Here is an 11773-nt window from a genome sequence, read left to right as displayed (position 1 = left end):
ATAAGACTTCATCTTGCCCTGTTTCCAACCATTGGTTTGTGTTTTCTCAGGTGGGCAGAGTGTGTCCGTCCTCCTACAGAGCCCTCATCAGTGCCTTCTCCTGTCTGACCCGTCTTGATGACTTCACTTGTGAGTGGATCGGCTCTGGATTTTTCTCTGAAGTTTTCAAGGTAGGTGGAGATCACATGGTATCTCCCTCTTTATGTTCTCCCCCGTCTTTCTTCTGCTGCATGCTTGGATCCTTTTGTTCTTCTTTTATGTTTAGACTCCACTCCATCAATCAAGGACTCTTTTACAATAGTTAAAGAAATCCCTCAGATTGTGTTTTGACCTCAAAATCAGGATCAGAGGGATTTTGGCCCCTGGTATTTCTGAGCGGTTGGCAGAGGCTGTCTTTTTTTTTTAAGAAGAGGCTAGTGGCCAAAGTTGACCAACCCACTGCCCCGCATGTTTTGGAGTTCTCCCTGCAGAGCTTGACATCAAGCTGACAGTAATCTCTTCATTTGAATCAGGTGTCTTGGAGTAGGGAAATATGCAGGGCAGCGGCCCTCGAGGACTGGAATTAGGGAACATTGGTCTTCTAGTTTTACTAGGTTGGCTGCTGCTTGAGAGCTTGGCTGCAACTGAAGTTCAATCCAGAACTGGGGAGAAGAAAAACCACGAGTTGTTATTTTGGAATACGTTGTATTTCAAAGTGCTGTATCTGCATACTTCGTCTTGCTGTAAACTTTGATTTATAGTCAGTGGTTTAGGCAGAATTTATAGGCCGAAGGACAAAAGACATAATTGAGTCTTGCTCGCATGACAATAAAGAGTCCATGGCATGTTTCACATGTTTAAAAGGACAGAAGCACCTTAACCACTGGTCTGTGTTTGTACTAGTTGACATTTTTTAAACCACAATCAATTCATTTATTTGATTGAAACACATTTTATGCACATCTGTTTTACTTTCAAGTCTTGCTGAGGTCAAAGATGACAAGAGGGACCTTGCAACAATAATTTGAAAGTTTATTGTAGCAGCCACAGAATGCAGTAAAAGCAAAGTCCACAGTTGGTGGCAGCAGCAGCAGCAGCAGCAGCGTACCTCCCCCGCCAGTTATCACCATAACTGTGCTAACTGCTAATGGCTTCGGCATGTTAATGTCCAGCCAAAGAAAGGGATGAGCCACTGGGGTAACTGCCTTAGCGGCACAAGTTACTGTGTCATTCGTGTAAGCAGTTGCTTCTCATTTGCCACTGCTGGCCAGTCAGTTGTTGGTGCCAGTCGGTCGTTGGCCAGATCAGTAGCTTGACGTCAGCAGGGACATGGCCTACAAATCTATAACCTCGGCAACCTTAATCCTGTCCCTTTCACTGCGCCGTATATAGGGGATGAATCTATTAGAGCTAAAGTAGTTTCTATTTGATTCAATCTCGTCAAGTTGATAATGCTTAGTGGCTTAAAGGTTGATTATGATTTACTTTCACTAACTAGTCTCATTAAGACATTTTTAGGTCAAGTTAGACATCTCTTTACAGACCATCTCTCCCCGAGGCAGCTGACTGTAGGTCACAAAAAAACATTTGACATTTGGATTTGATTAATAAACTTTTATCTGCAAAGAAATTACATTTTATATTGTACTACTGGGCTAAAATGTTGATAGAAAAATTAGGCATGGTTCATTTTAATTTAGATAAACAATGTAAAAAGGCTGTTCATTTAGAAAAGAAGTTACAAAAATGTACAATAAATTGACATTTGGCCTAATAGACTTGGTTTGTGTGAGTGTAGAATGTTCTGGCATTTTGCTGTCAGAAATGTTTATACATACTTGCATTGAATTTAAATATAGTTCATATATCAGACTTATAATAACAGCTTGACCTAACCTCTCCCTGCTCTGGATGGACTTTTACTTTTTCTTTTTCTATTCTCCATCCACTCTTTTGCTAGTCTGTTGTATTCTGGTATTAAAGAATTTCCCCCTGGGGTATCAATACAGTATATCTTTATATGCACCGATACCTTTTCTCTGTAAAGATTTGGGACACAGACTTAAGTATGTGGAAGGGTTTTTATAGATTAAGGGAATACATAAATAGTTAAATGAGCACTGGTTAAATGAACCTTTTTTGATTTTTAAATTTGCAGGACTGTATCATTTCAAATTATGGTAATTTTTCAGACAAACAATTTCTAAAGGTTTCTGTGTTTCTTGCTGCTGATTCCTGCGTGACTTTGGTTCAAGAGTTTATGGCATCAGCTGTACAGTACTGTACATCCATGAGGTTTTGATTTACTTCGGTTTTCCATTGTGACGCGGTACTATAACGACTGCTGACACTATGATGACCTCTGACAAGTATAGGTATCGTATTTGTTTTTCTTCAAATTTAACGCCTCACCCAACAATTGTATTTTCTCAAAATGCTCTGACTACAGAGTACAGAGAATATCAAAGTGAAGCACATAGTATGATCAATTCCAACTTTTCTTAAGACTCAAGAGGAGAGATGAGCAGAGCACATGGCTCTATTTCCATATCTCCTTCTAAAATATATTGATATAATATGCAGTATATTTGTTTATAATATTTGTATATCACTCGGCCCTAATTGAGTGATGTGCATGCTTGGGTTGGCAAATCAAAGCATATTTTATAGATTTTTTTTGTCATCCAGGAACAGCATTAACACCTCAAGTCTCAATGCATTGTTTTAATGTATTGTACTATTGATGCATCAGCTGTCACAGTCTCTTTCCACACAGAGATTGCATGATATTGGTGCAAAAATGTCATCCACACGGCAAACATCATGTCATCAGTACTGATTTCACACAGCATGTGTGGGACATGAGCATCATGGATAAAGCTTCGTGTTCAGTGATGTCAGCTTGCCTTGACGCAAAGCGTTCATCTTCCATTTTATTTCTCTTCTCCTACCACTTCCGAAATGTAGCGCAACTGTTCACAAACAAAACCAGGTGGGATGCTCTGCGTAAGCGGCTAAAAAAGTGAAAACTTTCTTCATTAAACATTTGTTAGTTTGCCTTTATGTCACTGTGTAAAATGCATCTGAAATGCATCTGAATTTTTAATTGTATTGTCCTAAAGTAATTTACATTCACAACTGTCTGTAGGACCTTTTACGATAATCAGTGATAAAACACACCCTTTTTTTATTTGTACTGCACTTTTAATACTAATACTATAATAGCTGGAACTCACAATTTATTAACCCTTAAACAGGCAGGAGTGGAAAATGAGTTGTAAAAAATAATTTAATGTCACTACTTATCTCATTTGCCCCTAAGTAAAACATTTCCACAATGAATTTTTTTTTTTTTTGTATAATTTAGATTTCATTAGTTGTATCTCCCAAGATACGTTGCCCTATTAAGGTATAAACGGAGTCAAAATGGTAAACATTTCAATGTTTAATTTGATGAACATATATTATACATTGTTGTCATTTACATCTTACATACTGATTTTAAAATGGATTTCTTTCTTTCCTGTTGGATGAAACCTCCAACAGGAACATCTTTCATCACCTTTTGGTGCATAAAAAGAAACATAAAAACAAAACTGATTTAAAAAGAACAAGGCACATAAAAATGAACTATAATGCCTCTCACTTCCTCTCTTTATTCATTTTTTGTGGAATATTTGGAAGCAGTTGCGTGGGCTTTTCCCAGTGACGATGCACAGGCGAACACCACATTTCTGACAGGAGATTGATGTCTGTCCATCTGAGCAAAACCTGCACCTTCCCTTGTCAATGAAAACCGGGAAGTGATCCACTTGATCATAGCGGACATCAGCCACAGGTCTTGGGGTTGTTGGTCTTTGGATGCACCTGGTGGGACTGTGCACATCCTCCTCCCTTCCCTTGGAGGGCCTTCCCTTCTTCTTTCCACCGTTGATAAGGGCATCTGCAACCTCCAACCTGAATGTCTTCAGCTTTTTGTGCTTTTGCATACCAAGGCTTTTGGCATCTCGGCGATAGAGCAGCCATCCATTGTTGATGGCTATATCAGCCATTTGCCAAAAGAGGCACATGTACCACCGGTGGGATTTTGCAGGGGTGCGGTACAAGGCCACCATCATGTCAGCAAGGTCAACTCCTCCCATGTGGACATTGTATTGTGACACAATGTTTGGGCAAGGAACACCAACTCTTCTTCTCTTGTCTCTGGAGAATCGTCTGACTTCTTTAAGAGGGCTTACAGCAGCACAGGAGCTAGCTAGAGTGACTGCTTTGTTGTCAACCCATTTTACAACAGCCACTTCTGCCTCATTATCCACCCTGTAGTCATAGCTGCCCCTTCCTTGCCTCAGCAGAGCACGGTCATCCTCAAGGATGCATCCCTTTAGCCTGTTCTTGCGGATGGTTCCCAGACTTCGCAAGCCAAAGGACTCCTTCAGGTGCACAATGAGTGGTAGAGAGGTGAAAAAGTTGTCAAAATAGACCACACACTCTGAGGGGTTCCTGATGGTCTTGCAGAGTTGAACAACAACATTGGCTCCAACTCCAATTTCTTTGACAGGACCCTGTGCTATGCCAAATGTGCTCTTTCCAGTGTATGTGAGGAAATCATACACTATCCCAGAAACACCTGCTCGAACAAAGATCTTGATACCCCAATGGTGAGGTTTGCTTGGAAGATATTGTCGGAGAGACCCAGCCTTTCTTCCCTTGTAAGGGACCATCATCTCGTCTATGGAGAACTGGTTCTCGCTATCAATTTCCAGACATTTCTTCCTTACATGCTCCAGCACTGGTGTGACTTTGCAGAGCCGATCCTGGGCAGGGTTCGATGTCTCATTATCCTGAAAGTGGATGAATCTTGAGAGGCATTTAAACCTTTTTACCGGCATCACATCAGCTATTTTAGGATAACGTGTGCCTTCTGCCCAATAATCATCCATAGATGGCATTCTTACCACTCCCATGATTAGCTTAATGCCAACAAATGACTTGAGCTCATCCAAAGTGGTGTTAATGCTGGCTCCAATTTGTTGACAACTGTAGAGATTTGTCTGTTCAGCAATATGCTGAAACAGATCGTCATCAAAAAAACGGGCAAAGTAGCTACGAGGAGGATACAGCTCATCAGGTGTTCTGAATTCACTGGCAGTTGCTGTTGACTGGTGCTCAAACCTCTTCTTCCGCCAGCTGTGAAAAAAAACACAGATAGGTAATACGTGCACAGTTATGAAATGAGTTAAATTCTTACTCAATATTTGTAAGTACCCCAGATACTAATCTCTCCCTTATGATGAATTACACACATTATTCTTATAAATCCAAAACCCAAAATACAGACAAAACACAACATGTACATTGTGCATGCATGCATTGTGTACAACTGTGCAATGCTGTGTGGACAAAGCCGTACTGTATAAGAAGCAAGTACAGACTGAAGTTAGCTGGTTAGCATTCCAAGTTCAGTAAATATTACGACCATACAATAGGTTTGCGTTTTTCACATCAGATATTACATAATTACATACAATTATCATAGTTTGCACTTAAGAGGTTTCTGCAAGATCGCACATGTAAGTGTCCCTAGCTGTCACCTGAATCCCTTGGCTTTTTTGGACTTTTGATCTGTCTCCTCCTCCTCCTCAGTAGAACTATCCTCACTTGCTGCCGCTATCTCTTGCTGCCTGAAAATGACTTCCTCATCTTCATTACTGACTGAGTCTGAGTCTGAGTCTGAAGAGTTTGCAGGGATCTCCTCAATCACTCTCATCCTCTCTCTCATTTTTGTACCCGCCTTGCCATAAAAAGAGCTAACTGTGATGCCCTGCAGGAAAATATATAGAACAAAATATATGGTTATACTGTCATAATGTACATACATGTACATGATAATATCTGTTTTTGCAGTGAATATTAACACATCTTGCAGTTTTAAACTAAATATTGAATAATACACATTGACCAACTTTCTATCATTTCTACCCCTAATCCGGCAACGTATCTTGTGGGATACATACATTTTAAAAGTTGCTAAATAACACTACAAACACAGTTAGAACATTTTTTCTTCATTAGCACATTATGACAACAGTCATAATTAGTTTTATGAGTTTATATTATTGTTTTATTGAAAATAACTATGATTAATATTTAATTACTTACCCTCTGGGAAGCAGGTCCTGCACCACTGGCAGCCATGTTGATTTCTGATCAGGCTGACTAAACGATGACAGATAACCTAGACCTAATCATGTGATCTACATACTAACACAAGACAAGACTTTTGATAAATGATAAGTTAATCGGTGAAAACTTCCAATCAAGCCCTCTACAGGATGTTAAAGACATTGTATCTCCTGGTGCACGATGCCTGTTTAAGGGTTAAAGTGAAATTTGAAGACAACTTATTTCACGCTGCCATTGGGTTTCAGTTGTGTCTTTTTGAACCAAACTGGGTTCAGACAGTTTTAATCATGTTTCCAGCACAGATGTGACCATACTGCTTAAATATAGGTGCTGCCCAAGCTGTGGGGGAAATCCCTGTGAGTAATGCTTTTATTGCTACGAAATTGTACAAGTAGATACAGATACTAGAAGAGAAGGTTGGAAGAGAAGTGCAAATGAAGGGAAAAGCAGTGTAGTGTTGCAAAGTGTCATTGAAAGCTGTTGTAACTAAGTGATGAAAATAAGGGGGATACAAGCTGAGGCTACAAGGAGGTGGAAACGGAGGGGAGAAAGCCTCTGATAGTAGATAGCCGGTGCAGAAGGGCTGTTGAGAAAGAGATGAAAAGAGGTTTTGGGTGTCCGCTGAGTTCAAACGAAGGCAATGACAAGGGCCACAGAGGAGAGGAAGATGAGTTTTTGCAGAAGATGGTGATTTAAATACTAACCCTTGAGTCTGGGTTGGGGGGGGGGTTGGAAGAGAAGGACACCGCGGTCGTGTTTTCTGTCTCAGAGGAGACCAAACAAAAGGTGGGGGACACATCAGAGGAACACGGAGAAGAAAGACACCACTTCTGTTGCAGGGAACGATTAGGATCGGGCATGACTTTTTTGTGGCTAAGTGTGGAGGAGAAAGAGGAGGATCACGGACACATGCAGATGGGGGGATGTGAAGAGTGAGGAATTGGGGGTCGGTGGAGGATAGACGGATGTGGGGGGTGGAGGCCTTCAGGGGAGTGGCCATCTGTTGTTTCTGCTGTCCTGTGGCAGAGACTGCCGCCTCTTAAAGCCAAGCCCCCTCCTTTGAACTGGAACAGAGAGATTTTTGTTTCCGTGCATACGAGATGGAAAGACAGAGTAGATGCAGAAGATTCTGGTGATCAGAAACTAAATCCTTGATCCTCCAGATAGTGATAATCCTGTGCTCCATTTCCAAATACTAAAACTGCACTATGTTGGCAGCACTGCTCATTTTAATATTTCAAAGGCTTTCATTGTTTATGCTACCAAAATACAATCTGTTTTGACTTGTCCCAGTCTTCAGTTGTAAATGATACCATCTATCCATTGTGTCACTGTGTCTGTTTCCAAGGAGGGTTGTTAGATGATATGAGTCTGTTTGATACTGCATCTCAAGACTTGTATAAAACGGTATTTCCCCAAAAAATGTCTGGTTGGTTATGTGACCTTTTTAAAAACATTATTATTATTATTATTATTATTTCATACAGTTAACTTGTTATCTGTGACAAAAAATGCACAGGGGTTGAATTTAGGCCTGCTGAATTTAAATCTGCATCTTGATCTAAGCGGGTTTGTATTTCCAGGAAATGAGGAAGCAAGTGTAGGCAGAAAGACGTGTCTGCCTGCAGCAGCTGAGGTAATTTAGGGTGCTGCCTTCAGTGGTTTGCAGGTTGATATTTCCCTTTTGCTTGTGTGCATGATGGTGTCAGACAAGTAAAATTCTGGTCGTTTATGTACTGGATTGTGGTATCCTTGAAACTTGCTGTGTTTATGGTTACTATGTCAAATAATTTGAAGTAATATGCAGTGTAGGCTTCTAGTGGTAGCCATTTATAGTCAAGAAAATAGTTTGTATTTTTCAAATACGTTGATTGAATTCGCCCAAAACACTACGTGTTCACTGCTATGAATTGTGCAAATTAAAAACTAAAGTCTAAAATCTTTCTGACAGTTTCTAAAACGTCAGAAGAAAATATGCTTCACTTTGCTCGTTGAATCTTAAATCAGAAGTTTCAAAGCCGTTGTGATACCATGATCTGTCATTGTTTCACCCAGTGCATGCTGGGAAAGGGTCCAGTCAACTGTGGGGCGATGGGTAGTGAGGCCACAGTTATCCAACACCGAGATGGAAATGGAAATCCCAGTAGACAGTAACACAAAATTGATTGTGGAACTCTGAATTGACACGTACATTTGCAGTGACTGACCTCATTTTACTTCTGTTTTATGTGCTGGCTTCTCTTTGTACCTCTGTGTTGTAGCTACACACGCCAGATATACTTTTTACGAGACCTTTCCCGCAGTGACCAAAGCTAAAAAAAAATGTTAAAAATGACTGTTTCATAGCCTGGTGGTTTTTTTCAGTGTGTACCAGAATAGTCAACATGTCCCACATGTTAGGATTTACTTGTTAGCAAATTTTAACGTGAAAACGTCTCATTTGACTGTTTTGCAGGTACATCATCGAGCTACAGACCAGGTTATGGCTTTGAAGATGAACAAACTCAGCAGCAACAGAGCAAACATGTTGAGAGAAGTTCAACTAATGAACCGCCTCTGTCATCAAAACATCCTCAGGTTGGTAATATATTAACTGGACATTTCTGCAAGACATGCAAACAAGCTAAATCACATAATCCTTCTAGTTTTAAAACTGAATTTGCTCTTTGGGGAAGTCCAACTGGCAACTAGCTTGTAAACCTTATTAATGCAGCTTAGGACCAAGGCAACTAAAATAATGTTTTGTGACCTAATTGATTATTGCATTATGGCTTAAAATCAGCTGATTTTTAATGTGTGATTATCCCTTTTGTAAGAAGCAGATTATTTATTCTGATTTAAAAAATTTTATATCAAAAATGTGAATTGTAATAGTTTTCACATTTTCAGCCATCCTACTCGCTTGGTGACAGATAGCTGTGCGAAGTTCATGTTTCCCCCTTTAACCTCTTCCTCGTTTGCACTCAGATGCTCATGAGTCAGTGGTTTTGACCCGTTTCCTTTGGGGAGGACTAGAAACTGTGTCAAATGCAGAGCCTATTAACAATGGATTTTTAAAAACTGCCAGCTTCTGTTAGAGTTGCACCAGATGCCCGGAGGGGGAAACCGGCAACTTGGACCCTTTTCTGTCATGTTGGAAAAGGCAGAGGCTGTGAATGGTCACGCCAGCTTTCGGGAAGTCTCGTGCTGTAGAAGCCTCGTATAACAAGGAGACAGTTTCTGTTTGCATCTCTTTGCCTCTGCAGCAAATGATGTTTTGGAAGTGCTGTATGACATACACAGAATCATAAACAGTTTCTATTTGCCAAAACCAAATGGCAGAGTGCTGCTGGGGTCTAGTTCCACAGAAGCCACACAGAAGTTAGTCATGTTTGTGCAATTTATCAGATGCAGCGCAGGATTTTGCCAAATATTTTGTTATTTTCCTCTATTGAGAGGCACTTCGGTTAAGTGTGGGAGGGTCTTTCATTCTCACTCAGCACATATATTGTTGATACTTTTTCTTCATACCTGACGTTGTCAGGTCATCAGCACCTGATCATACCTCCTAAGACGCATGTAAATGCCAGATGAGAACAAGACCAGTGTGGATTATGGTATGAACAGGTCTAATGACATCAATAGACATCTGCACTCTTGGCTTTAGCGGCTGTTTGTTGAAAATACTTTGCAAATATAAAACCATTGGGTATTTTAGAAAACAAGAGCACAGAGTCCAAACCATTCATATTTAACTTTATCTCATACAATTCTTAGCCACCTATTTAAGTGTGAACTGTAGGTATAAACTTTGCATGTAAAAACAAAGTAATAGTGATATTTTAAATGTATAAAACCACACATCCATGCAAACTCAGTTAGCTGGACCCTGTAAAGGCAGAATAGGAATGTTGTTGTTTGAGAGTCGTAGCAGACACTTGATGTTCTGCTCTGACCCTCTGGGTGGGAGACGGCGTGTACTGAACATGCACATACATGCATAAATATCTTCATGTGTGCCTACACCAACATATAAACATCTTTTACAATGCCATCTTTGTTGAGCGTGCCTTGTGGATCGCGTGGTGTGTCTTTGTCTTAACAAACACACTGTGGGGTCATTGTTCGCTGAAATCCAGCAAGAAACTGAAAGTTTTGACCTTTTCATTCCCCCCAGAATTATGAGGTCTTCAACACAGCTTGTGAACAAAGTGTCACTATGTTTGTGCTTTCTGTCACTTGGTAGAAAGATTGCACAGTCTGCACATTTTTCTTTAAAATTTCGTCACCATAAATGATATATAAAAATCCATCAAAAAGTTATATTAAAAGGACATCAAGGTAAATCAAAAACACCTCTATATCAAAAAATTCACTATTGTTGCAAGAGATATTTTAAATATTTACTTATATTTTTATTCTTTTTTTAAATGGGGATATCCATTATGTTAAAGTCTTAAAGAAAATCACGTGTTTGGATGATTATGGTTATGTTTAATAGGTTTGGAAATTGATAGGCAAGACGGAGGAAGAAATGGGAAGAATGCAGGTAGAGAAGCTGAGCTGTTATTATCCTCCCATTAGGAGACAGTTCCTGTCCAGTCTTGCCCACTGGAATCTATTTTCTGTTCCCCGAGCTAGTCTCCTTTCTTTCTCAGCTCACCCCTTAAATAGAAGTTCAAGTTTGTTTTGATATCAAAAAATTTGAATTTCTCTGATCTGCTGGTGAAGGCAGAAAGTCCCGGACTCTCAGTCTGGTTCTGCCCAACGCCTCTTCCTGTTCAAAGGGAAATATTCCTCCTTAGTCTCCTGCTGTCCTGGGCACACGCAGGATGGAGGACTGGATCCAAGCGAAGATTTGATGCGTTGCTTTTCTTAGAAAGACACCTTTTTATGAAACAGCATTTAAGAAATACTGTTATCCTTAAATTGAATTTGTTGAATTGGATTATAATTATATTGAATTGGTCTTAAATTTAACTTTCTCTGTAAAGTGACCTGAGATGACATTTGAAGTGAATTACACCTATACAGGATAAAACTATAAACTTTCAAATGTTCTCTTTAATGTGCAGGATTAATCTGTGGGTTTATGAGACAAGTGTTCAGCATCAGGTTAATTTTGCCTGATTTCTGTTTCTCTTTTTGTTTGTCTGTAGGTTTAAGGGTGTGTGTGTCCATGAGGGCCAGCTTCACGCTTTGACGGAGGTAGGAAAAATATGCAAAAAAAGCATTTTCATATTAAAGCTTCAGAACAAACTCAAACACAAGGTCCAATAGTGGTCTACTTGTATATAATTTCCCATTGAGTCTTCATGCAAGTGTATTTTTTCAGGCCCCTTCTATTTTTAAATCAACTTTGCGTCATCTGTGAGCACAACACGGTTGCATGCAAACCTGTAATTGTGGAAAACCAAAAGAACAGACTGTCCTCAAGTGTGCATGACACTTAAGCGGTATTTAGGGTCTCGGAGCAGAGAAAGGAAAATTTGATGTTGGAAATTTCCTGAGAAACTACAGGTTTCATGTTCAATCTCAGGAAACTCATTTTAAAGTACTGGCATGACTTCAGGGTTACAGGGATCAATGTTTCAAGCTGCACATCAGTACAGGTTTAGACTCGACATATTCA

At 39.8% G+C, this 11773-nt stretch overlaps 1 protein-coding gene across 2 annotated transcripts in view; it reads left to right on the top strand.

Annotated features, from left to right (window-relative positions):
• The window catches only part of tesk2 (testis associated actin remodelling kinase 2), a 42290-nt gene that overhangs the window by 8607 nt on the left and 21910 nt on the right, over window positions 1-11773 (top strand). For both annotated transcript variants that reach the window (XM_061731903.1, XM_061731902.1), the window contains 3 exons: window positions 51-170; window positions 8618-8739; window positions 11301-11349. In XM_061731903.1, coding sequence (XP_061587887.1) covers window positions 8645-8739; window positions 11301-11349 — 144 coding nt within the window. In that variant the 5' untranslated portion in view covers window positions 51-170; window positions 8618-8644. The remainder of the gene's footprint in view (window positions 1-50; window positions 171-8617; window positions 8740-11300; window positions 11350-11773) is intronic.

Source organism: Cololabis saira, chromosome 10 (assembly GCF_033807715.1).
Source record: "Cololabis saira isolate AMF1-May2022 chromosome 10, fColSai1.1, whole genome shotgun sequence".
Classification (NCBI taxonomy): Eukaryota; Metazoa; Chordata; class Actinopteri; order Beloniformes; family Belonidae; genus Cololabis; species Cololabis saira.
The sequence above is the reverse complement of the archived record's forward strand: the minus strand, read 5'-3'. Positions and strand labels throughout refer to the sequence as shown.